The sequence below is a fragment of the Alosa sapidissima genome, chromosome 23 (assembly GCF_018492685.1).
Source record: "Alosa sapidissima isolate fAloSap1 chromosome 23, fAloSap1.pri, whole genome shotgun sequence".
In the NCBI taxonomy this organism is placed as follows: domain Eukaryota; kingdom Metazoa; phylum Chordata; class Actinopteri; order Clupeiformes; family Clupeidae; genus Alosa; species Alosa sapidissima.
Genome location: NC_055979.1, coordinates 11,084,304 through 11,109,648, shown reverse-complemented (window position 1 = coordinate 11,109,648; position 25,345 = coordinate 11,084,304). Strand labels below are relative to the sequence as shown.

The following is a 25,345-nucleotide window of genomic DNA, read 5'->3' as shown; positions in this document are numbered from 1 at the left end:
ACCTTTTATTTTGGTAGCATAAACCTCATGGCTCTGACGTACCGGAAACTTTCTGAACTTCTAACAGGAAATAAGAGGAAACTGTCAACACAACTGATTACATATGATTTCTTTTTAGCTGATATGACGACAAAATGTAAAATCACCTGCAAAGGTAATGCAACTAACTTGTTGTCCTTCTTATACGTGGGCTAGTCAGGCATGTTCCGACAAGGCACCCTTTACACTTTCATGCAATGAGCAACGTTTCATTAACGTTAGCTAACGTTAGAGGCTACCTTCGATCGATCATTGTGTTGCAAAAAACTAACGTTTACGGTAAACTAGTCTCAGCTAACTTAACTAACATTAACGTTAGCTGTAATAGCTGGAGCTAGCTTGGTTGAGTTGTGTCCTCAGTATAGTCTAATAGCCAAGGTACCGTTTACTATATTATAACCTTAGATTCTTATATTCTGATATGCCAGTTTCGATGTCAGTTAGTAAAAATCAGGCTAGGCCTGAAATAGTGAGTGTCACGTGATGTGCATGCTTAACTGTGTACATTGGTCTTTAGATGGAAACTCCTTTTAGAATCCCCAAGATCAGACAGCCGTCAGACAGCAATATCCATTCGCAGTCACCTTTGAGATATCTCAATGACGACACACCGTGTAAGGTAAAACGAGAGTTCTGCTACCAAAACATTGGATTGTTATCAGCAGTGTTGCACTGAAAAGTTGAGCAGCTAAATGCTATACTACTACATGTTTTACAGTGTCTCTTTATGTATGTGACAAATAAAATCCTTGTATTCCTTTATCCTTATCCTTGTATCACAGAAATGCATGAGCCTTTCTCAGCTGCATTCTATCCATAAAGGTGATGATACATTGAGCAACGTTTTGAGCGATGTTACTAGGCAACTACATAACCAGTTCCATGTGTTCTGATTTTAATCATGAACATTTGCCTACTGATGACTAAAGTTCTGCGGAAAAAAGATAGTTGCTTAGTATCGGAGGGTGCCAGAACCATAATACTCGGGGAACATTACCCAGCCGCATTGCTCAAGAAGTTGTCATGTGTGTCATCAGCTTAAGAGACTGTAGATCTCTACCAACAGTACAGGATGTTTGTGTGTCGGATATTTAAAGGATCTGCTGTTTTTAAAAAATAATTACAGCTAAGATGAAGATGTTAATCTTTGTGCATTGTTCCTTATTCCGTTTTCCTGTCAGTAAACTCAGCTGATGATGCTGTACATTAAAGATGCACCACCCAGTGAATGAAATAGGCTTTTTTGTTGTGCAATGTTTATATTTAAGTTGTTTTCATACGTGTGCCTAATCGATTCTCATGTCTGCACTCTGAAGTCATCCTGGACATCCACAAGTCATGCCAGTAAATGGAACCAAGACTCACAAACTCTCACGAGTGGAAATACCCAGAAACCAAAGAGCCAAATGAATGGAGGAGCTGACAGGTAACAACGTCTGACTGGGAGGAAGTGGTTGTGGTATTAGAGACAAAGTAGATCTGACCATCACCTGTGTTTACCATAATATGGGAAAACATGGAAAGTGTAGGTCAGCAGACTAATGTCAGGAATGTACATTGTTGGTTATGGTTTCTTGTGTATGTTGTCTATGTCGTCTACACAGAGCAGCGCAAGGCGTTCAGCTAACCCCAGTCTATCCCATCTACCCACCTTACTGTATAACTTCCCCTGTCTCCACTGCTGTCTTACACACACATACATACTATACTGTACACACACACACACACACACACACACACACACAAACACACCACATACACACTCGAACACACATGTTTAGAGTGTAAACAATAGGTTGATTGCAGGATAAATGATAGTGAGCCTCCAACCTCGAGAACTTCCAAACCTCTCCAGCAGATGGCATAGGTTAGCCATGTAACATAAGCTCATTCGTATTATATCAGATGAGGTATGACCATTGTGCAGAGTTGAGTGTTCTTGCAACTCACTACCAACTGGAATATTAGTAAAAAAAAAAAAAAAATATTAGCCTTTTTTTGTTTGAAATGTAACTGTACATTACAGTGACCTGCATGAGTCTTGTAATTCCAAAGTAGTAACCTAGCATGATCCCTCTCTACAGATGTTCCTCAGTACAGTTAGCTTGTTCATATATGCAAACACCCACTGTATATAATACTGTAACAATACTGTTCAGATATGCCCTGTTATATGGTCATAGTGGCTATTTGACAGTTAATTTACAGTATCTGATGTTTACTGCTTACTGATACACTGGTCCATAAGTTTGTGTATGTATTATATTGCATCCTTAATATTAGTGTCCCTGCACCATTTTTCTCCATGTGGACATAAATAAATGGTTAAAATGTGTGCGTGTGTGTGCCCTCTAGGTGGCGCCCAAAGCGAGCATCTGACTCACTGTGCCATGAGGATAGTCAGCGGTTTGTTGGTGACTCTCCTCGGCCACAAAGATTCCAAGGTAATGGCACTGTGCCCCCACACAATGGAAAAATGGTTCTTCTCCCTAGGGTTTGGACCATTTAGCTCAATGTTCTTTGGAGTTAGACACAAAAAGACATTGTAGTGCCATACAGTGCAATGTAAATGGCGATGTACCATCCATATACTGTAGATCAACTTTCAAAACACATGTAGATAAATCATACATAAACAATGAAAAGTTAATATGAAACTTTTGGTGAATTGACCTTTGCACTATCCCCGGCCCCAACACCTAAATGGTCTGTTGTCACCTCTTGTAGTGATGGCATACGTGTCAGCATTGGAGTGATGGCAGAATGCACCCAATGTAGCGTTACAGCACCAGCGGTGAGGGATGTAGATTTTCCCAAGTGAGAGAAATAGTGAGGATGGGCAAGTTCTCAAGTGCAAGTCAAATAAACCATGGCCTGATGCCTGCTCCTGATTAGCAAATGGCTAATGAAGGGAAACTCTGCCCCATTTGGGACTGAAGCTTTCCCTCCATTTGTGCTTATAATGACTATTTTTCCTCTTAAAGTTGTTGGCTTGGGCTGTGCCCTCGCTCTTGCCGTGGGGCTACGAATTTAACATCAAGCAGCTGTTCCCATGTCTGACCCTCCCTTGATGTGCTCTACATTGTGTTGGAAAGGACCGGCATTTTCCTGGCTTCATATCTGAGATAAATAAACAAATGCTTAACTTTATGGACCCGTTAAAAATGGCCGGCTGCACTTTTGTGCTCTGTCTTTTGCTCGCTTCCCCTCTCCCGTTACTCGCCCCCCTCTCCCTGAGGCCATGCACCTCATTTATAAAGACTAACCTTTTGTTTTTATCTCGTTCAGGTTATTTTGAGATGGTTTGGATTAGCATTGAGATAATGTCTGGGATAACACCATTATGTCCCAGTCACTGGGTCAGTTGGGTTGATCTGCTCCACCGCCGCTCCCTAATGCAACGTAGACAGAACCTGTAATGTGACTGACCACTTCTGTGTTGACTGAAGTGAATCAGTTTCTGAAATGATGGTTGAGCCCCAGCAAATTATAAGTGCCTTTACATTTGCCCCTGTTCCTGCTTGAGAGGTGCATTACCCTTGTACACCTGTGTCTGATCTTGTAGGCAATGGCGGTGTAGGGAAGAGGAAGTCTCCGAATTCTGAGGAGGAGGAGGAGTTCTCATGGACCAAAACGCCAGTGAAGCAGAGACCAAAATCTCCAGACAGAGATACGCCGCTGAGAGAGGACGGCAGCAGAGGCCTTAATGGGGGCCAAGCAGCAGAGGTACGTTCTGACGCACAGTATCACACAGCATGGTGCCTCCCAATCAGCAGTCCTTTCGTAGAGGCACTAAACAGTATGGGTCACTATTGGTCATTTCGTTGTGTGTGTGAAGCAGGTTGGTCAGTTCTGCCCCTGGAGCTCCCCAGTTCTGTTTACCCTCAATCTCTTCCTGTTTCAAAAAGCACCTGACTGATGTTGTTAGTCGGAATTAGCTCAGTTTGTTCAGCTTACCAGAGGTGCTACTGATGGTTTCAGTCTAGTATTCAGAGCAGGGAAAGATGAACAATGCGTACTCTAGGGGCGTCCTAGAAGCAGGATTGAGAGTCAGTAGTGGAAGACAAAGGATGACATCTCAGCTGATGATCTCATAGTTTCATGTACCACATTGGTTGCCTGGAATTTACCACTTACGTAGAGTCTTGGTTTGCCTACTGAGAACAGAAATACGATGCAGCTGTCGGATAACAGTCATTGTGTTTACTATGCAGAGTGCTTTAGTCATTTCTTACATTTGTGCGACCAAAGGGAGTTAGAGGAGAGGATTCCCTCTGTCATGATCTGTTATTATTAATGCCCTGTTGAAATCCTGTGGTGTTCTCTTCTCCTGTGGGCAGAATGGCTCGTGGCACAAAAAGAATGGCGAGGGCCAGGGGAAACCACCTACCCCGACAACGCACGGAAACAGCCCCCCGTGCCCCCCCAAGCGGAGCGCTGAGGCCTCGGTTGTGGCAGACACACCAGAGAAGACCCCGCTGGAACGACCGCAGCCGAGTTCAGTGAAGGGGGGCTCTTCCTCCTCTTCCTCACCCTCAGGGTACCAGGCCAAATGGAGGGACCAGGTGAAATGTCCCACACCAGAGAAGACCCCGCTGGAACGACCGCAGCCGAGTTCAGTGAAGGGGGGCGGCTCTTCCTCTTCCTCACCCTCAGGGTACCAGGCCAAATGGAGGGACCAGGTGAAATGTCCCAGCAGGCCTCCACTCCGAGTCCCTCCGAAGAACCCTTACGATGAGGACATGAAGAGGCTAATGCGGCCCCGCTGTCTCCGCACCTACTCCAGGAAGCCCAAACCAAAACCGGGGCCCATAGAACCTAGTAAGTCTTATATTCTCTTGGTGGGTGCATTACTTTGTTTACACGTTTTTAAACTGGTTATCCTCAGCACACAGTCGCACAAAGAGATCGTCTTCATTTCGCTTTATTTTTCCATGACTAACGTTCACTGTTGCGAAATGGCATCCTGAAATGCATTTCGCCCTGAGGCGTCGTGAAATTTGCAAACCAGAGCGAGTCCTTTTCGGCCAGCGTCTAAATTGAATATCCGCAGTACTAATGAGATCATTAACGAGTAAACAGTGTTGTCTGCGCGTTTCCCGTATGGGAGGCCGATTACGTAATCTCCTCGCCGTTCCCTTTTGGAAACTGGAACTCGCTCTCTGCTGTGGGAGATTTGGCAGGAGCTGGAGTGGTAGCTAGTGGTGTGGTGTGTCCTAGAAATGTGTGTGTGTTTGTGTGTGTGTGTGTGTGTGTGTGCCAGTGTCAGTGTCAGCAGGGCGCCGGTGCCGAGTTCCAAGTAGAGTCGAAGAGAAGAGAAATCGATGCTTGCAATCTCATATCCTGCAAAAGTCCCCGCCAGTTCCTTTCAGCCATTTCTGCCCTTTCTTTCTCTTTTTTCAATGTTCCTCTCTCAGGCCTCTTTCTCTCTGACTTCTGAACTCATTGTCCACTTCTTTTTTTTTGTGTGTGTGTCAGTTGACTCATTTTTTCTCGCACCCTGTCTGGTTCCCAGTTTTGAACGTTTTTCTAAGTCAGCTTTCGTTTTCTTCTGCATTTGTATTTTTTCCTTTCCTCTTCACTTCTCGTTTTGCTGACTCTCTCTCTGCCCGTCTGTGTTTACGCTTCCCAGAATTCCGCGTGATTGCTCACTAATGACAACAGGAGCCTCTGTGATGGCGCCACGGCGACCACCTTTCCTAAAACAAGTTAGGGGAAAAGCAGAGGAGGTGGGGTGGGAGGGAGTAACGCCGGCAGTGTCTAATATTTCTCATAAGCCGTTATTTCCATAACAAGACATTTTTTTGTCTTTTTCGCGGCAACGAGTGGTTGATGAGACGGCAGTTTCTCTGTTCATTAAATTTTGGTGCCTCTTCACGAGCCTCTCTGCCTGCCCAGAGAGCCATGATCCGCAGCAGTGGAGCCGCTCTGAAATGAGTGGCTGGTCTTCACACTTCAGCACAGTCTAATGGCCGAGGGCTCAGCGTAAAAAGGCTGGGCAAAACAACAAGGAAGGGGGGAGGGGGTGGGGGTTATGGGGAGAAAAGTTGGAGAGTGGGAGATGGAAAATAAGGGAATGGGAGAAATAACGAGGGAGGTATGGAGATAAGAGAGAGAGAGAGACGGAGAGAGAGAGAGACGGAGAGAGAGAGAGACGGAGAGAGAGAGAGACGGAGAGAGAGAGAGACAGACAGAGAGAGAGAGACAGAGAGAGAGAGAGACAGAGAGAGAGAGACAGAGAGAGACAGACAGACACTGGGATGGGGGAGGACTGTGGGTCAAATCCAGGTTGACGTGCGTCAGCACTCAGTAACTGGACAGCTAGCTGACAACCCGTTTCTCAAAGAGCTCGGCTATTCCCAGAGTCGGCCTGGTCAGCGTGGCTGGGCTGCTCAAACCAGGCCAAGCCAGGGGCCTTCCTCCCTCGGCCCTTGCCCAGATTACCCCCCCCCCCCCACATCCCCAAAGCTGCCCCCTCTAAGCCTGTTAGCCACGTGGACGCTGGAGCCAGGCTCAGCCAATCCCTCTCCAGCCAATCCACTTTTCAGCCAATCCCCTTCCAGCTAATCTCCTTCCAGTCAGTGCCCCCTCCTCCTCTTCCGTCTCCAATGGGGAAACCATGTGACTTTTTAGCAGTCCAGTTCATCGACACCACATCCGGCTCCCAGTGCCAAGTGGTCAACTTGGAGCTGAAAATTGGGCTCAGGTCAACTGCTTGACTAATTTAAGGAGATGCGTCATACATACCTACAGACATACAGACATTTTTCCATATCTCTCTGAAAACGTCTGTAGCTCTTCTCTCCTTTTTGGCTTTCTCCTTGGTTACCTCTTCCTGCTCTCTTCTATATGAGACCTTTTGTCTTTCTAATTAAACTGTCTCCTCACGTGAAGGTCACAACCCCCACGTCAGGCAGGAAGTGGCTTCTCATCCGATTTTCTCCACCTCACCTCACCACCCCACCCTGCCCTGGTGAAAGGGACGGTGTTCTTTCTCACCCCAGTACTTTCCCCAGGCTCAGGGCCACAGGCCACGGGGCACTTAACAGGAGAGTCTTTCAGACCAGGAGCCAGAGGCCTCTAGTGAGATTACGCTGTGGCCTCCAGCCACCCCGATGCAGCCTTCACTGGTGCTGTCACTTGAGTCGCAACCCCCACACGCACTCTATCCATAGAGGGTTTGGCACTGGGAAGAAGTGTCCACATCTGTTGTGTTGAGCCATGGCTACTCATGCTTGAGTAACTCATGTGTTCGTTAAAGAGATCAGTTTGTTCCTGCCATTCAGATGGCTGCGGTGTGTTTGTTGATGTCTTTCGAACTGCACTAGCACTGCACAGAAAGGCGATTTTTTTTTTTTTAATGTCATGTTTCCGGATATTAAATTAGTGAGTGAATTACTGAAAAACTGTTTTGAATGAAAATGTTTGCCTGTGTGTTTGTTTTCTTGTACCAACATGTGGTTTCCGTGATGCTAATGCTCGAGGCTTGCTGCCTTTGGCTTGCAGCTGTGCGATTGCAACATTCAGGCCTCTGTGTTAAGCTCTCCCCTCTCTTTTTTGTGGTTCTCTCTCTTTTTCTTTGTCTCTCTCTTGTCTTAGTTGTTCTCTCCAGTGATGATGAAAAAGGTGATGAAGACGACAATGACATGAGCCTGAGACGAAGCTCTCAGAACCAGACGGAACCGGTAGGTGAACCTATCCTCATAGAAGACACAACAAGGGAAGTAATCAACACAAATGGTAGTGTCATTCAAGAGGCCATGTTTCAATAACAGACCATTTGGCAGGATGCAAATGTTTTCAGTTGCACCTAGTAACATAACTGAAGGTAGTGATTGTTTTATTGTTTTATACATACTTTATTGTTAACCATGTTAGCTATAAACGCAACAGTTGACTATTTCCTTTGGCACTAGTTACACCAAGTAGTGATTTCACAGAAGTTTGGACACTTGCACACTTTTAGCACTCACACATATACACGTCATGCATGTGCATCTCACACCACCACATTGGTAAATAAATACTTGCATGGATCGGTATGCATGCTCTGTTTTCATACACTCACACATACACACATGGGTGTGGGTATTTGTGGGCAGAGTGGTCAATGTGGATAAAGTGTGTGTGTGTGTGTGAGGTCTATGTAACCCAGAGGCCATAGTGTTGATGAGATTGCACAGCCAACTCTCAAATATATCCCCCCCCCCCCACACACACACACAGTTCAGAGCATGCCTGTGGCGAACACCCTGTTGTGTGTGGATTGTAATAGAACAAGGAGCTTTTAGAGAAACATGACATGGATTCCATTTGTTTATTAGTGATGCTGTCCAAAACACCCTGTTGTGTTTGTGAGGGAAGTAGGGTCATTTCAGGGGACTTTTATTTTTGTGCAGCTCGTTACCAAAGGATTATAGTTAGTTGCAGTATCTACAACAAGTGAATGGGAATCTTGTTATCCTTTGTTATGCAATGGTGTTGTAGATTATCTGACTAATACTGTCTACTAATTATTCATCAGATTATGTCTTTGTAATGTAGACAACTTGCACATTGGTTGTTGTAGCCTTGTTCAAAGACAATCCCAGTTACCACAGGCCTTTGGACATTCTTGTGTTTTATTCTTCAATTTGAGTGTATGTGTTACTTATGTCATAATATTCATTTTGTCAAACAGAAATGAAAGCAATTCTAGTATGTTGGTAAAACAGTATGCCTAATATTGCAATGTGCTGGATATCTGCCATTTGTCTTCCGTCACAATATACAGCTAACAATATGTGCCAAGAATGCTAAAGATTAGACTCTACAGTCTTAGGCATTTGTTTTAATTATAGTCTATGGTTTGGCATGGTCGTGAATAGTGTGTAATTGATTATTAATGAGTTAACTAATGAACTAATGAATTAATTAGTAATGAGTAAACTTTTCTTTTTTATCTGTCCACCTCTTCCTTCAGTCTGCAGCAGGAAAGAGCTCGGCCGGACTGCAGGAGGTGCCCTCTGTGATGGAGCTGCCCTTCGCTGAGCTGCACATGGGCAGCCTGAGGGCCCAGAGTAGCGGCGCCATCATGGTGAGCGTGAGAGGCTAGCTAGCGTCCTCCATCATAATTACGGCTCTCAAGTCAAATTCCTGCGCAAGCCATGAGTATTGGGTTGAGCACAAGAGCAAACTGGAGTGCCCAGTCAGAGATCCTGGTGACAGAGGGTGGAGGATATGACCTCAACAGCACCGTTAGCGTTTTTATGCAGACTCCAAATGAACGTTGGAGTAAACATTGGTTTGCGCACGTGGATCGTCATAATGGCCCGAGAGAAACTGCGCCTGCAATGGCATTTACAGCAGACATAAAAGCTAATGGGGCAGGAGCGCTGTGGTAAAAGAAGACATAATGTTGAGCCAGTGCTTATATCATAGTGAGAGTATATACGTACTGTATTAATACTAATGAGATGAGTTAGATTATGCAGCAGAGACCAGCAAGAAATACAACTATATGAGCTAATATGAATGTCAGTCAGGTATTAACCACAGTGTGTGTGTGTGTGTGTGTGTGTGTGTGTGTGTGTGTGTGTGTGTGTGTTTGTATTTGTGTGTGTTTGTGTGTTTGTGTTTGTATTTGTGTGTGTTTTGTGTTTGTGTGTGTGTGTGTGTGTGTGTGTGTTTGTGTGTGTTTGTATTTGTGTGTGTTTTGTGTTTGTGTGTGTGTGTGTGTTTGTATTTGTGTGTGTTTTGTGTTTGTGTGTGTGTGTGTGTGTGTGTGTGTGTGTGTTTGTATTTGTGTGTGTTTTGTGTTTGTGTGTTTCCACATGTGTTTCATATCTCCATGAAGAAGATATCCAGCCTACGCATCTTACATGCATAAAGTAAACGTTTGGTCCAGTCCTTTTCTCTTTCCATTGCTTCGCTCCAGTCTTTCCCTCATTCAGTGTTTCAGCACTGGCCAATCTCACATCTCTTTTAGTCTCTGTGTGTCTTAATAAAGTACATCTGGTTCTCCCAAAAGCTGTTGAATCCCTCCCGACGTGTAATTTCAAAAATCCATGCACAGACACACACACACACACACACACACACACACACACACACACACACACACACACACACACACACACACACACACACACACACACACACACACACACACAAACAACAAACACACACACACAAACAACAAACACACACACACGCTTTGCAGATGTGAAGCAGCAGCCAATAAATAAAGTGAAACAACTACAAATAAAATGCAAACTAGAGCACAGACGCAGTACTTTTTGATCGGGATTGCACAAGGCCGTTGTTTCCAAAACACTCTCCCCCGTGTCAACGAATCTCCATGTCCCGCTTTCTCTGTGTCAACAACCCCCACAACTCCGCAGGCCCAGATTGCCATGAGATTCCCCTACTAAAAGTCATCTTGAGGCGCTGTTAAAACCTTCAGAACATGAGGAGAACCCCCCCCCCCCCCCCCCCCCTTCTTTTCTCTCCATTTACAACCAATTAAGAAATAGCCGAGCCCTGATGGAAGGATCCTGCAATAAATTAGGGTCGATTTAATGAGACGGAGAAGCAAAATGGGCCACTCACAGTAGGTTAGTGTGTCACAAATGTTTGTTTCTTCTGAGCCTGTGGAACAGCAGGAGAACTGGTGGTGCAGCAGGCGCCACACACACACACCACACACACACACACACACACCACACACAAAACACACACACAAACACACACACACACACACACACACAAAACACACAAACACACACACACTAGCGCCGTTGTCATGTTGACAAACACTTTGCGGTGTCACTAGGGATGAGTATAGTTGCAGGTAATTATGGCATGATGATGCCACTCTTCCTGCCGGACGTATCAACCAAGAGGTTCGAGTCTGTGTGGGGTGGACTCACATGTGTGTTTTTTGTTTGTGGTGAGAAGGCCACTTCTGTGTTCAAAGAGCTCTAATCAAGAGGGGAACTGACTTCCTGGCTCTGGTTTGTTAATGGCAGAACTGCATCTGTCCTTGTGGGTTCTCATTTTGCTAATGCAACTTTTTTCTTTGCTCTTTTTTTTGTAGATCACACATGAAGGCCTGGGCATTCCACTAAAAGGTATTTACCCACAACCAGACATATTGTAAGATTGTGTGTGTGTGTGTGTGTGTGCGTGCATGTGTGGGTGTGATGGAGTGATAGAGAAATGGTAGAGAAGAAAAGAGGAAGCGAGAGAAAGAGAGAGAGAGAGAGAGAGATAATGATCAGATGCCAGCTGTGCCCAGTGCGGCCTCTGAAGGTGAAGTCATCACGTTGTCCTCTCTGTATTGGCTCCATGTGTCTGAGTGGCCAGAGGGCCAGGAGCACGCCGGCTCCGCTCCATCTCACCGCCAGGACCCTAATTAGGTCTCAACGGCACCGTCTGTCCCGGGCAGAGAGGCAGAGCAGACAGCTAGGCACACTTAATTCCCCTCACTGTCCCAAAATGCCACAGAGAACACAGGGAACTGCTTCACATAGTGTAGAAGAAATGTTGAAGAACTGTGCACAATGTTTACGATTCTTCATTTGATATGAGGATCTCTTATGATTATCCAATTCAATAATAAAAGAATAGTACTATAATGTAATTCATTGAGAAGCTAAACTAATATAGGCAACTTCGGCTTCCAACATTTTGACAATGTTATTGACGAAAGACACGGGCTGTAGGAAATTCACTTATGTCTATTGCATATACTCATCATCTTTGTGTGCGTGCATGCATGCGTACTGTACTTTCTCATGGTGAGCGGTTTTGGAGTATCGAACTCTATATTTACCATCCTAAAGACTTGTATCCAAGCAGTAGCAGGCCCTGGGCCACATCAAATGACTGAACCCAGGGAAGGACCAGAGCACACAAATGTATAAGACTTTAGGTGCAAACAACTAACGTTTCAACATGCAGCATCTTCCTCAGAGTCAAAGAGGGCTTGTACCCAAGCCTTTGGCTCGTCTACTCCAGTACTGTGGCAGGGCTTGTGTACTTACAGCTTGCATGCTGTGCTGAGTTAGGTGTGTTGGCAAAGCGCTGGAATCAAACCCTGCAGGGGGCCAGGTTTCTTTGAACCAAGCTGGACGTCTGCTGTTGCATCAGGTCGCTCCAGGGTAGCCACAACACAGTGCTTTTCATGCCCTCTCTGGTGTAACAGCTATTATGGAGAGGGAGAGAGCAAGCATCCTTCCAAAAATCAATTGGGTTTTTTTTCCATTAATCAGTAGTCAATGTGAGAATCAGTGTGGGAATCAATGTGAGTCAATGGAGAGAAGGAGTGATCCTTAAGACATTAAATCCCACAGTGGGAGGACAGACTGCTACTGGTGTGGGTCAGAGGGCGTTCTAAAACCACCAGCCTCAGAGTGTCATTCTCACCAACCCCCACAGGTGACGTTGGTCCTCAGCTGTTTGCGACTGTCCACTCAGGCGGTCAGCCTCTGCGATGGACTGCATTAAGGAGCTCAGATTAATGCTCTATTTACAGTTGCTGTGCAGACAGAGTGGGGTGTTTGTATACGTGCACCTAGAGAACCTTTCTCTCTCCCCTCCCCCCCCTCTCTCACACACACACACACACACACACACACACACACACTCTCTCAACCCCCATCCTTGTCTTTTGCTCTCCCCCTCTCCTTCTCCCTCTCCCTCTCTCTCTCTCTCTCCCTCTGTGTCTCACACTTGGCGTCGTGGTGGTTCTCTATGTCCTGCCCACGTAAGACGCTTAGAGGGTGGCATCAGTGCACCACGGCTATTCTTACCGCTCCACTGCCACGCTACCCTTGCCACCTTAAGCTGGTGGCATCGTGCCTCCATGGGATCTCGTGACTGTAAACAAAGCCTTGTTACATGACAATGGGGTGACAAAGGCTGCCATTGTTTAATGCCCATTTGTGCTTAAAACATCTTGCCGTGAATGACCTCACAAGGTTACATTCCCTCACCCCCTCGTTCTCCTTGCGAGAGGACATTTTATTACCTTTCATATTTGTGTTATATTTGTGCATTATGTTGTGTTTATGTTTATGGTGTTTGGCAGACATTTTTGTTTTTGCCTTCTGCCCAACAAATGCCATGTTTGACTCCTGAGCCCAAAACGTGCCCGGGAGCTTATCATGTGCCCGTGCTGTGCTGTGTTTCCACTGTGCCAGGAGGGAGTGGCGACGAGGTCTCGGTGACCGCGGTGGCGTCGGAGCTGCGGCGCTACGGCGTCTGGGACGGCGGCTTGGCGCAGGACGGATCGCTGTTCCCAGCGTCCGGCGAGGCCGCACCCTCGCTCCTCTTCCTGGTCGTGTCCGATCCCCAGGCCCGGCTCATGCAGACGGAACTGATGGAGATCCAGAGCATCCACAGGCCAGGTCAGACACCTGTGGCACACTTACACACACACACTCTCTCTCTCTCTCTCTCTCTCTCTCTCTCTCTCTCTCTCTCTCTCGCTCTCTCTCTCTCTCACTCATACACATACACACACACACACACACACACACACACACATACATAAATATACTCACACTCTCTCTTTCACACACACATACACACACTCAAGACATGGAAATACACACTCCTCCTATCTCTTTCACATGCCCCAGACTATAGTATACTTCCAAAGGAAACAGGGTTTTCCCTTTATGTCGGTTTATTCTGCCAGAGTACAGTATTTACTTTGTTTTTTTTGGCATATGTTACTGTTACTGAACGGATTATGTCTACAGCACCTAGTGTGTGTTTGCCAAAATTGGAAATGTTTTTGACTTTCTTAATAACCAGGGCATAGAAAGTTACCTATATAAACATTAGGCGGGGCACGAGCCCCAAATCTTTGGATTTATTTATTTATTGTCCGACCTAGGAATAATACACACATTGGAGGTAAATGCTCAGTTGCCTCTAGTCAGCACAGTCAATCCTCCCCATGCTTAATGAGGTGCCGTAGGCCCGGGATCTCACAGTGCATGTGTGTAAATGTTGACTGAGGGTTGACGGGGTGCCCCACTGTGCAGGAGTGATTTATAATGCCAAGGCTGGGGATCAGCAGGTGGGGCGGCTCCACAATCCAGTGAAGGATTAATTGAATTAAATTAAATTAGCGCTGCAGTCGAACTGCAAAGGTCAGTGGAAACCATCTTTAAGCTCAGTACCCGAGCAGCCATTGTGGGGTACTGCAACGGTGAAAGAGTACACTAGTAATTCAGAAAAGTACACTAGTAACACATAAAAGACAAAGTCTCTTAGAACCTAGGGCCAAGTGTGCACTCCTTTCTCTCCATCACGGAATCTATGAGGACAAGGCACTGGCAACCACACATAGATGAACGCAGAGCTATTAATATCCCCTTCAAATGAAAAGGAGGCAAGAGTATGGGTGGCAAGAGAGAGAATGAGAGAGAGAGAGAGAGACAGAGAGAGAGAGAGAGAGAGAATGAGAGAGAGAGAGAGAAAGAATGAGAGAGAGAGAGAGAGAGAGACCGAGAGAGAGAGAGACCGAGAGAGACAAATCCCAGTCAAACACATAATGACTTGACTCCACCAGCTGTGGTTTTCACTTACTGTGTCTCTGTGTGTGTGTGTGTGTGTGTGTGTGTGTGTGTGCGCGTGTGTGTGCGCGTGTGTGTGCCTGCGTGTGTGCGGGCGCGCGAGCCTGTGTGTGTGTCTGTCCGTCCTTCGGTCCTCCTTTTACGCGTATGTAGGTCAGGCCAGTCCGTTTATGCTGCTGGTCCTCAATGAGCACCTGGAGGATCTGCAGGCGGCCCTGCTGGCCTCCATCATGGACCTGGTGGGGCTCCGCAGCGGTCAGCCCGGCCTGTCCTCTCCGCTGGCGTGGGCCGAGGGCCTAGAGCTGCTCCACTGCAGCGGACAGGAGGAGCACCTCCTCGCCCTGCTCGGCCAGCCGCCAGGCAGCCCCCCGCCGGAGGCTGAGGCGCAGGGAGGCGCGAGGAACGGAGAGGTAAGAGGAGAGGGGAGTGGAGATGAGATGCTAAAATCAGGTCCTCATAAAGATAGCTATACACACACACACACACACACACACACACACACACTACACAGGTCACCTCCTACTTCAGAGGTACGGTGGAAAGTAGGTCTGGCTTTCCTTCCATTTGGACACACACACACATACACGCATACACACATGTGCATGTGCTCACACACACAAAATCCTTTTCCCTCTCAAATTACAACGGTTTCAGGCAGATTAAGTCACCCAAGCAAGGCTCCAGGATTTGTTTGCCATCCTCACTCAAACCACCTCTATCACACTCACTCCACTCTCCTCTCTCTCCCAAACACTTCTGCTGGATTTGGGCCTCATGTCAAGTGCGGCACTATGGAGACACTATGAAGGCGTCATCCGATATGCTGTTAGGTCTTGGCCAAGCCCAGTACCTATGAATCAGGGGAGATGAGGGTGGGCTCGCCGGGCAATTACATGGTGGCAAGCAAAGTCCCTTGAGAGGACTGGGGACTTTAACAGACATTTGGTATATATTTGTGTATATGCCTGTGTGTGTGTGTGTGTGTCTGTCTGTGTGTGTGTGTGTGTGTGTGTGTGTGTGTGTGTGTGTGTGTGTGTGTGTGTGTGTTTGTGTGTGCCTGTGTGCCTGCATGTGTGTGTGTGCCTGCGTGTGTTTTTGCATGTCCACGGTGGGACTGATGAGGTGAGATTGTTGAATGAGTGCCCCCACGCCCCACACATACACACAATGTCTCACACACACTTTCTCCCACCCGCCCTGTTGGGTCACCTCCAGCTGCATCTGCAGAAGTTGAGGAGCTCACTTCACCCCACTCTTGGAGGTACACGCAGGGCCGAGGGATGCAGAACCGGAGATGGAGCTAAGGGAGTTGGGGGGGGTTTCACTGCTGGATAAGAGTTGAGGGGTTTCGGGCTGTTTTGGGGGGCTTGGGGCCGGTGGCGAGGTGGGTTTCTGTGTTGTGGAGGTGACGGCGAGCCCAGGGACGAGCCACGCTTCCCGGGGCCAGCTGGCAGGCCGGAAAGTAGGCCACCGCGTTCTGCACTTTACGAGCTGGCTCGCCCGCCACACCGTGGAGAGAGCCCGGCAGCCGGGGACCAGCCCAGGCGGAAAACACATGCCGTCACCCTCCTCCTCTCCTCTCATCCTCTCCTCCCTCTGCTCTCCTCTCCTCCTCTTCTCCATTATGCATCCATCCATCCATCCTCCTCCACCACTTCATCTCAGGGTGCAGGGCAGTTGTAAAAAAAAAAAAAAGCTTATCGCGGTTTACTTTTATTTGTCCCCATTTTTTCAGCCTTGCCACGGCACATTGCGATCTGGGTTAATCATTTCTTTCCACGCCGACGACCAATATTTACAAAATTGTGTTAATTTATGTGTCAAGAAACTATTGTTACCTCTTGCCTCGGGCCAAAAATAATAAAGCCGTGGAAAAATCACTTGAGGGACGTTTTTTGGGGGGGCTGGGGGGGGGAGGGGCAGTTGGATCTGATCTGCCCTGGTCTGATGGCCCTGGCCTGGACCCTCTTCTTATTCCCAAAAGCAGAGTCCTTCTGGGAGAGGGGCCAGTCAGTCCTCACAGGCTGCGGCCAAAGCCTCCAGCTCGGTGTCCAGCACCTGGAAGACGCGGTCCGCAGGCAGTCCATGCAGGACTCAGGCCCTGCCTCGCAGGTAAAAATCTCACTCAACTCACAATGGGGCCAAAAAGGCCCCTTTAGTTGCAACCAGAGAAGCTGCTATTGTTAGCAGGCGTGTGTTGAAAGCAACAGTAGTAGCTATAATATTCATGACTTGGTCCAGTTCCTTGGAAGAGAGGCAGTGTCTCGTTTCTAATGTATTTATTGCGCTGTAAGTTAGCGTTGTTTAAAAATGTCTCCTAGATGAAGTGTGCATGTAAATGTTAATGGCTCCCTTCCATAGAGGCTAATGTCAACACCAGGTTTGGTCATCGTGAGCCCTTAGCTTCAGATTAATCTCAGTCCCAGTTTAAGTGTCCTGTGAAATTAAGAATTAGAATGTGCCCTAGTTCTCGTCCTAATCCATCTGTGGGAATTGGTCTGCTTGTCTGAGACAACTGTCCTCCATGTAGATCTTGTATGTTCATACTGTGTTTATGCAATGACTGTGTGTTCATACTGTTTTTTATGCAATGACTGTGAGGGTGTTTATAATTTTTTTAATGCAATGATTGGGTGTGTATGGCTGTGTGTGTTTATGTATGCTGCTAATGGTGTTAACACTAGCACTTCAATTATATTTTTATAGACTCAATGAACAATGCACTGACTGGGAAGGTTTTAGAATATCTTATTAGCATAGATTTTAAAAAACATATTTAAGTTTCTGTAACACACAGTGCTCTGGCCATTAAATAGCCTTAGTTGCGGAAATGGCCTTAAATTAAACAAACAAACAAACAAACAAATGCACTGACTGGAGAGAACTTTACATTTCGTTGTACCTGTGACAATGACAATAAAGACCTGTTCTATTCATCCATCCATTCTTGTTAACTGAGTGTTTGGTGATTTATTTTCCTTTTTTGGTCTTCAGGTTAATTCAGTACCCCCCACCACCATCCAAGGGTGGAATCACCGTGACCACAGAAGATTTGGAGTGCTTAAAAAGTGGGGAATTCCTCAATGATGTTATCATTGACTTCTACCTCAAGTGAGCACATTGATATTTTTACCTTGGCTCTCTGCCCTTTACTTACAGTTAATCAGCAAATAATGCATGGGCAATGATGTTAGGTAATCATGTGCCTTGCCTTAGGTGCCTAATCAATTGAAATTGTATGGCTTCTCGTACCAGAAATTAGTGCTCTAAGAGCAGGATGTAGGAACAAACATACCCTCTCAAACTTGTAATTTATAATAAGCTGTATGTTTTTATGGATGCATGACTTTCTTTACAACCAGCCCCACGTCAGCCATTTGGCATTTATTTAGCGAGTATCTTGAGACCTTATTATTTTATATATTATTATTATATTATTGTATTCCTAAGCTAGACTAGCTATCCAGTGTTTAAAATAAAAATGACAAGGGACATTAAATTGTGTTTTATGGGGATGAACTGTGCGTGCCTTTTAGGCAAATGTGTATAGTGTGAAAAACATTAAGAAGTCATGTTATTTAATTGTGTATTTCAGGTAATATCAATAACATTGCAGTTTTGCTGTTTTAATTGAGTAAAGCTAAATCAAATGACAATAAGCCAGTTACAGTTGCACTCACTGTCCTTTTGGCCAGGTACCTGCTCCAGGAGAGAGCCGATCAGGACATGAGGGAGCGGTCACACATCTTCAGCAGTTTCTTCTACAAGCAGCTCACCCGTAAAGACACGGCCAGCGAGGAGGCGACTGAGGGCTCGTAAGGAGCTCAGTATTTTCACTGCTCGGGGGGAGGGGTGGGGGAGGGAGGGAGGGATAGACCAGACTGGAGAGGTCACAAGGGTACACTACAGAGCTCTCACGTTTGTCACGCCCGCATGACCAGGGCTCAAGGCCAGAGTCAGTGCTGCAGCACACTGACGCACCTGGCCAGCAAGTCTATTGACGTCTATTGACTAGCAACTGTAAGACGTCATCAGTGTCTTTCCATTGGTGCACTTTAGGAAATATCCATTGTTGAACAGTTTGTAGTAGTGTACAATAACTACGTTATTTGTTATTTATTCATTTATATTCTTTTCTGATGAAATTTCTCCCGTAACAGTTACTGAGCTATTTCTGTCACACTGTGTGATATGTTCATACTGAGAGAGAGTTAATAAGTGAATGATTAAATTATCTTTTATGTAGGTCGGAGTACAGGAGACATCAGAGAGTCCGAACATGGACAAGGCATGTGGACATCTTCGACAAAGACTACATCTTTGTCCCAGTGAATCAAGAGTGAGTGAGACTACACACACACACACACACACACACACACTGCCACTTTGGGAGACCACCGAGCACCTTTATTGGAGCTCACTGCTCCCATTACAGTGAGTGCAAGACATGGAAACAGTGAGATGGAAAAGGGAGAGGGCAGACCACCGACTTTGCAGAGTAAGGCCTCAAAGTCGAACCAGGGCAGCTCCCCCCCCCTCCCAACCACCCTTCTTTCCCCAGCGTCTTCAGCCCACCACCCCTATGTCTCTCACCGCCATGGCCTACATACATCAGCCTCATGGTTATGTTTATGGGCATGTTTACATTCTACATATGGCAGAAATTACTTATGCAAATGCAAAAGTGCAATAGCCAGAACGGAGCTTTGTGTTTCCTAGGCAGAATGGGCCTGGCTTTTCATGGCTTGTGTTTTAGGAAGGACAAGGCACAAAAAGGCTCTTTGTGTGCTAGGCAGTCTGTCTGTCTGTGTGTGTGTGTGTGTGTGTGGATGGAAACCAAGGACATCCGTTTGGCAAGCTCCACAGGTTCAATATCAAAGCAGCCATTTAGCCATAACACGAGCAATGGGACAAAGAAATGTTGCAAATGGGAAATGATACAAGACATGGATGTTTAAATATGACATGGCGTGTTCTTGTAAAATTGAAGACCACATTGTGCATTCACACACACACACACACACACACACACACACATGCACACACACACACATGCACACAGATTCTCTCTTCCTCTGCCTGTCTTTACACACACACACACACACAAAGAAGTCTTCATAGAGCTGCTCCCTTGAATTGTGAATGTCATTTAGTGCTGCATTGTTGTGCACAGTCCAGGAGACTCTATTTAGGTCAACTCAAATCTGTCCAGTCCGGTGTCTGTGAATGTCTTTGGTTATGACTGCCATGTACCATCTGCGTGCTTATGCAAGTTGCCCTCTCTGTCACCCCAAAGGGCTCACTGGTACCTGGTCATCATCTGTTTCCCGGGTTTGGAGAAGCCCCAGGTTGTAAAGTGGGGAGGCCCAGTCCAGGAGGGGAGTGCTGGGGTTAAGAAGAAATGCGAGCCCCAGGCTTCCAGCCAAGGTATGGAGGCCTCAGGCCCAAGGGTTTTTTTCCCTTCTTTTTCTGTAGGGGGAACATGAAACAGGTGTGCTGTCCCTTATTGCACCCCAGTATGTCTGTTATTCGAGTAATTAGTCCATATTCCGTATGTTTCCCCATTTACTTCACTGGGTCTACATCTATGGATCATCAAAAATGGCGCAGACTAGTCCCAACCATACACATGCAAAGTACACTCAAACCCTGTTTTAGGGTGTTTGGAGAGGTTTCAGTCATGAAATACACTTGCTACTCTAAAGGGAAAAAAGATTCAGGGAGCTTTGGTCTTTACCTGTAGGACAGGGACACTGTGCTTTGGCATTACCTTGAAGTTATATATGGAGCTCCTAGGAACACATAATTCGGCCAGATCAGTGCAAACAGATTTAGAGCACCATTAAAAGTTGAAACTATTCTAACAGACTCTTGTAAAGTCAGAAACGAATCTGTGACTCCACTTTCAAAAAAAAAAAATAAGAGAGGTTCTGCTCAGTTCACTGTGTTGATGAGAGATTGTGAAACTGGTGTGTGTGTGTGTGTGTGTGTGTGTGTGTTTTGACAGGGACCAACGTACGAGCCACGTCCTCCTACCAGAGATCACAAAGTTTGCCGGTAAACATTATTCTTTCCAACAACTTCAAAAGAGTGTTTAGAGTAACTGCACCATTGTTATTGTGCATTTTACAACAGATAAGCAGATAAGTCTTTGTTGTGACATCTCACTGTATATTTCATTTGAAACAACAATGACCACAGTAAGGGGTCACGCAAGCACGGTTTTAGACCTAGTTAAAGGTTTTAAATAATTGAATTACCTCCTATCCCCGCATATCAAGATGGCTAAATTGATGCTGATCTGAATGCACTTAGTTTTATTTGTATTCTCTAGGACTGTACACAGCAGAGTTGCACTAAAGAAAGCATATGCAGGAGGTAAGAGCCTTACTTTACTTACTGACATACCGGTAAGCAATGCAGTTCAACAACAAAACATCTGCTGTGTGTGTCTGTGTGTGTGTGTGTGTGTGTGTGAATGGACATCAGTACATTTTATTCAGTATATTCTTTTCCTCTGCCAGGCCGTGTATTCTGGTCATGGACTCCTTGAAGCTCTCCTTCCATGAGCGCATCTACAAGCTCTTACGAGAGTGAGTACTGCTCTCTTCATTGTGTGTGTGTGTGCGTGTTTGTTTGTGCGTGGGCGGATGTAAATGCCCTCTGAGCCCAGCAGACACTCAGAATTTATCCTTCCATGAACCACTCCAAATGGTGTCTCTTTAGCTCCAAACATTATTTGTGTGTGTGTGTGTGTGTGTGTGTGTGTGTGTGTGTGTGTGTGTGTGTGTGTGTGTGTGTGTGTGTGTTAGAGAGTGAGAGAGAGAGAGAGAGAGAGAGAGAGAGTAAAAGAGACAGGGAGGGAGGGAGAGAGAGAGAGAGTGAGTGTGTGCAAGAGTGTGTGACCCTTGAGAGAGTGAGTGTGCAGGAGTGTGTGTGTTGTGTTTTGACCCTTGCGTCTGTCTCAGCTACCTGCAGGTGGAGTGGGAGGTGCGCAGAGGCACCCCGCGCCGCTTCACGCCGGACAATATGAAGGGCTCACACTGCAAGGTGCCCCTGCAGGACAACAGCAGCGACTGCGGCCTCTACCTGCTCCAGTACGTGGAGGCCTTCTTGCAGGTATGTCCAACACAGCCCTCAGGCTCTGTCCACTCCCCACCTCAGCAGAGCGCCTGGGCCTGCCTCCCACTAGTCTACTGTGTCCATGCGCTGGATCGTGAAACACATGTCTTGTAGGAGATTAACCATAGATAGTCTTCTGAAATTACAAAGTAGATCTTTATTTCTCATCTCTCTCTCTCTCGCTCTCTCACTCTCTCTCTCTCTCTCTCTCTGACCATCCACAACAGAATCCGGTGGTGCACTTTGACCCTCCGCTGCGGCTGGAGCACTGGTTTCCACGGCAGCAGGTGCGGCGGAAACGGGAGGAGATCCGTGACCTGGTGCTCCAGCTCTATCGTCAGCAGGGAGCGGCGAAGTGAAGAGGGGTGAAGAGAAGGGTCCAGGCTCCGGTCAGAGAAGACACCCTGCTCAATGCAGACCCGTCGTTTTCCAGTGGCCTTGTTCAATTTGTTTTTTGTCTTTTTTTAAATATTGTTTCTAATTGTTTTGTTTGTTTTTTTGTTTGGTTTCTTTTTTATATTAATAATAATAATTATTATTATTAATTGAGTAATAACACTCCAATTTGATAAGTGTAATGCAATGCTGTATACATTATTTATAAAACTGTGAACACTTAGACAAACTACTTGAACAAGATGTTTTATAGCTTTTACTATTGCTATTATGCCATTAATGTGAAGACCAAGGAAATATTAAAATGTTATTTTTTTACATTTTGTTTGTGCTTTCTTCTCTGATATCCCTAACTAATACAAAGTGCAACAACATTTGTGGACATTAAAAATGTACTTTAGTTTACATATTTTAACATGGTGAATATTTATATGGTTTAGTTGCAGCTGCAAACAATAGTGGCATTAGTACAAATACGCAGAGGCCGTTTTTTTCTTTTAGTTTACTCTCTGGCTTTGCTGCCCTCATTTTCCAGAGCTGGCGAAGAAGCAAGCTTGCTAAACGACCCCTTGTAATGTGATTATTAAAACAAAACCTCGTTTTGCTCCCCTGTTGTGTTTATGTAGCTTGGATGCGGTCCGAGTGGGTCTCTTGTTCTGTGTATACCGTTGTTTCTCCCCTGTCTAGAACATTGATTGGGACCTACCCTAGGCACATCAGTGCACAGTTTATTCTGTTTGTCACGTTGTTTAGCTTTGAGAGTGTGAAGGACACTCCGGAGATTGGGCTAGGGAGCTTTGGTGGGATGCACAAGGGACAGGCTTGATGGGTTTCTCTTGCGCTAGCACATTGGTTATACTGTGGTGACTCCAGAAGGTGGGCATATGCGTTTAATGGGGTTGGGAGGCTGAATTGTGGAGAGGTTTTGACGTAATTAGAGGATGTATCTTTGTAATTTAGGGATTGAGACCAACTGCAAGGGGTCCTAGACGGAGACTAAACCCTTAAGCCCCCCCATGGAGATGATCCTGCTACCACTATAGCTTCATCAAGCACTAAACACGATTAGCATATGCTCAATCCAGTACTGATGCAGTCCTTGCATAGAGTGCGTGAGGTTTTCAGTTCCTACTGGGTGCTGGAGAACTATACCCAGGCCTTCACATTGTACTGACATTAATGCCTTGGGCCCTACCATTATATTTCTAGTCTGATAAAATGGATCCATGCAATAAATATGCTTTCTCCGTGTCCTGAATGCAAGAACAGTACTCAGTTGAGCATTGTATCATCAATGGTGAGAACAATGGTGTGTTATGATTCAGTGCACGGTCCTTTCATCCATGCCGTCTGCTGATCCCGTTTAATCTCATCATGAACATTACAACCTCTATATTGGCTTAAGGCACAAGACAAAAGACCTCACCACCCCCCTGCTGGAAATTGCACTCAACACACTGACTTCTATTGATTGTGTCAGAGGAGTGGGTTGGTATTTTGTCTTGTTGAAGTATCCGTCAACTATACTCCGTAGTTATATCTTACCTTAAAATAATGTCTTCAAACTCATTTTGATTGTACACTGACACTATCACTATTTGATGCATCCCTTTAGGGTAAATTTCCAACTTGCAGAGCAGTCTGATAGACTTTCATTGAAAGTGACAATAAAGTTATACCCATTGAAAACTGATTGAGGGTTAAATGCAAATTATACCATTGTTGGTTTAAGAACTAAAATAATCTGACTATTTGTTTGTCTTTCTAATGTCATCCACACTTTGTCTCTCTGAAATGAGATCTATTTGTTTTCTCCTTCAGTTTCACCAGTGTGATTCCTCTCAAGGTCAGGGTTCACTGACCTCCTCCATCAAAGCCCTCATGTAGACCAGTAGAACCAGTGTTAATGGGGAGCCTGGTGAAAGAGTCGGAGCATATGGACTGGTGGCAAGAAGAGAAGAGGATTTTGTTGGGGGTGGCGGATGATTCGTTCACTCTGTCATTAATTTAAATGTGTGGACGCAGAGATTAATCTGGAGGTTACCAGAGGGATTCCCGAAGTGGGTTTAAGGGCTTTGGGCTCATTACCTCCATGCTCATTTCCTCACTGCCATTTTGGTTTCCTTTTGTCTCTGACACTTTATCCAAAAGTCCACAGCAGTAGGGTAGAACGGGGTAAGATGAGCCACCCCTTTTTTTCTAAAAAACCCTAAACAAATTGTATCATGTGAACATTTTAAGGAAGAGGGGATCATTCTTTAACTGGAAAGTACAGCACATGGTAAAAAATACATGTGTAAAAATATGATTTTTTGCTCTCCAAGTGGATTTCATTCATGCCCAGAGTTATGGTGATTTAGAGAAAACGTGAATAGAACAACATTCAAATGCATTACAACTCAATTGGTGCCCTTTTAAGCTATGATGTGAGGGCTTAACAAAATCATGAATGTACTTTAGCTTGTTGTGAGAAGTATTTTCTTTTAAAATGGTGGGGTAAGATGAGCCACAAGGGCTGGTCGAATTCAAAGGTAAACAGACGACAAACAATGTTACAGGCCTAAACCATACCTGTCAACACTCCCGTTTTCCCCGGGTTTCTCCCGTATTTCAAGGTCATCTCCCAGCACCCTCCCGTTTTGTTATTTCTTCCGGAAAACTCCCGTAATTTGCATGGCCATCAAACTTCATTTTAAAATCATTGATCCATTCAGGTCGCCAGATTGTTTATGAAATACACCCTACACATACACGATCACTTACTTTCAATTTCAACCGTTTTGTCATAGGCTAAAACCTGGCAACCCAAAACCCAAATAAGGAAGCGGGTGCCGACTGCGCAGCCTGAGTCTCGTCGTCATAGATATATATATCTATGCTCGTCGGAAACAAGCGGGCTAGTTGATTGGCCTACTCCAGAACTAGCTGTTGTGAAAGGTGTATACATAACTGGCATGCGTAAGGTAATGGTAAGGTAAAAGCAACGACCAAAATGCAGTGTTGAAACACATGTATGAAACGTATTAAATATGCAAACACAGATTATGCCAGTTATGTATCCGCCAGCTGCCAACTTCCAAAACTCCAAAGCTGCTTGCTGTCAGATTTGGTTCCGAGGGCACAAGTTCAGTGTATCAACAACACTTAATAACAGTTTATGTGATGTGTTAATCAATTAAATTCCCAACAATTTCACAACAGCTAGTTCTGGAGTAGGC

The 25,345-nt window shown here is 45.7% G+C and overlaps 1 protein-coding gene across 5 annotated transcripts; it reads left to right on the top strand.

The window, feature by feature from the left end:
* The first annotated feature begins 21 nt into the window (after positions 1-21).
* senp7b (SUMO specific peptidase 7b) lies at positions 22-22,445 on the top strand. Of its 5 annotated transcripts, XM_042080255.1 has the most exons (22): positions 97-154; positions 557-658; positions 1,356-1,465; positions 2,395-2,483; positions 3,605-3,765; positions 4,380-4,604; positions 4,722-4,860; positions 7,639-7,724; positions 9,002-9,115; positions 11,117-11,150; positions 13,224-13,430; positions 14,763-15,019; positions 16,594-16,721; positions 17,604-17,720; positions 18,305-18,424; positions 18,856-18,948; positions 19,906-20,036; positions 20,617-20,666; positions 20,944-20,987; positions 21,134-21,202; positions 21,578-21,728; positions 21,959-22,445. In XM_042080255.1, the coding sequence occupies exons 2-22, from the start codon at positions 557-559 to the stop codon at positions 22,088-22,090; spliced, it is 2,559 nt and encodes an 852-aa protein (XP_041936189.1). In that variant the 5' UTR covers positions 97-154; the 3' UTR covers positions 22,091-22,445. The 5 variants fall into 5 exon arrangements, with proteins under 5 accessions (XP_041936186.1, XP_041936190.1, XP_041936189.1 ...); XM_042080252.1 differs by having other exon boundaries at positions 22-154; positions 4,380-4,860; XM_042080254.1 differs by having other exon boundaries at positions 4,380-4,860; positions 16,597-16,721.
* Positions 22,446-25,345: the final 2,900 nt, after the last annotated feature.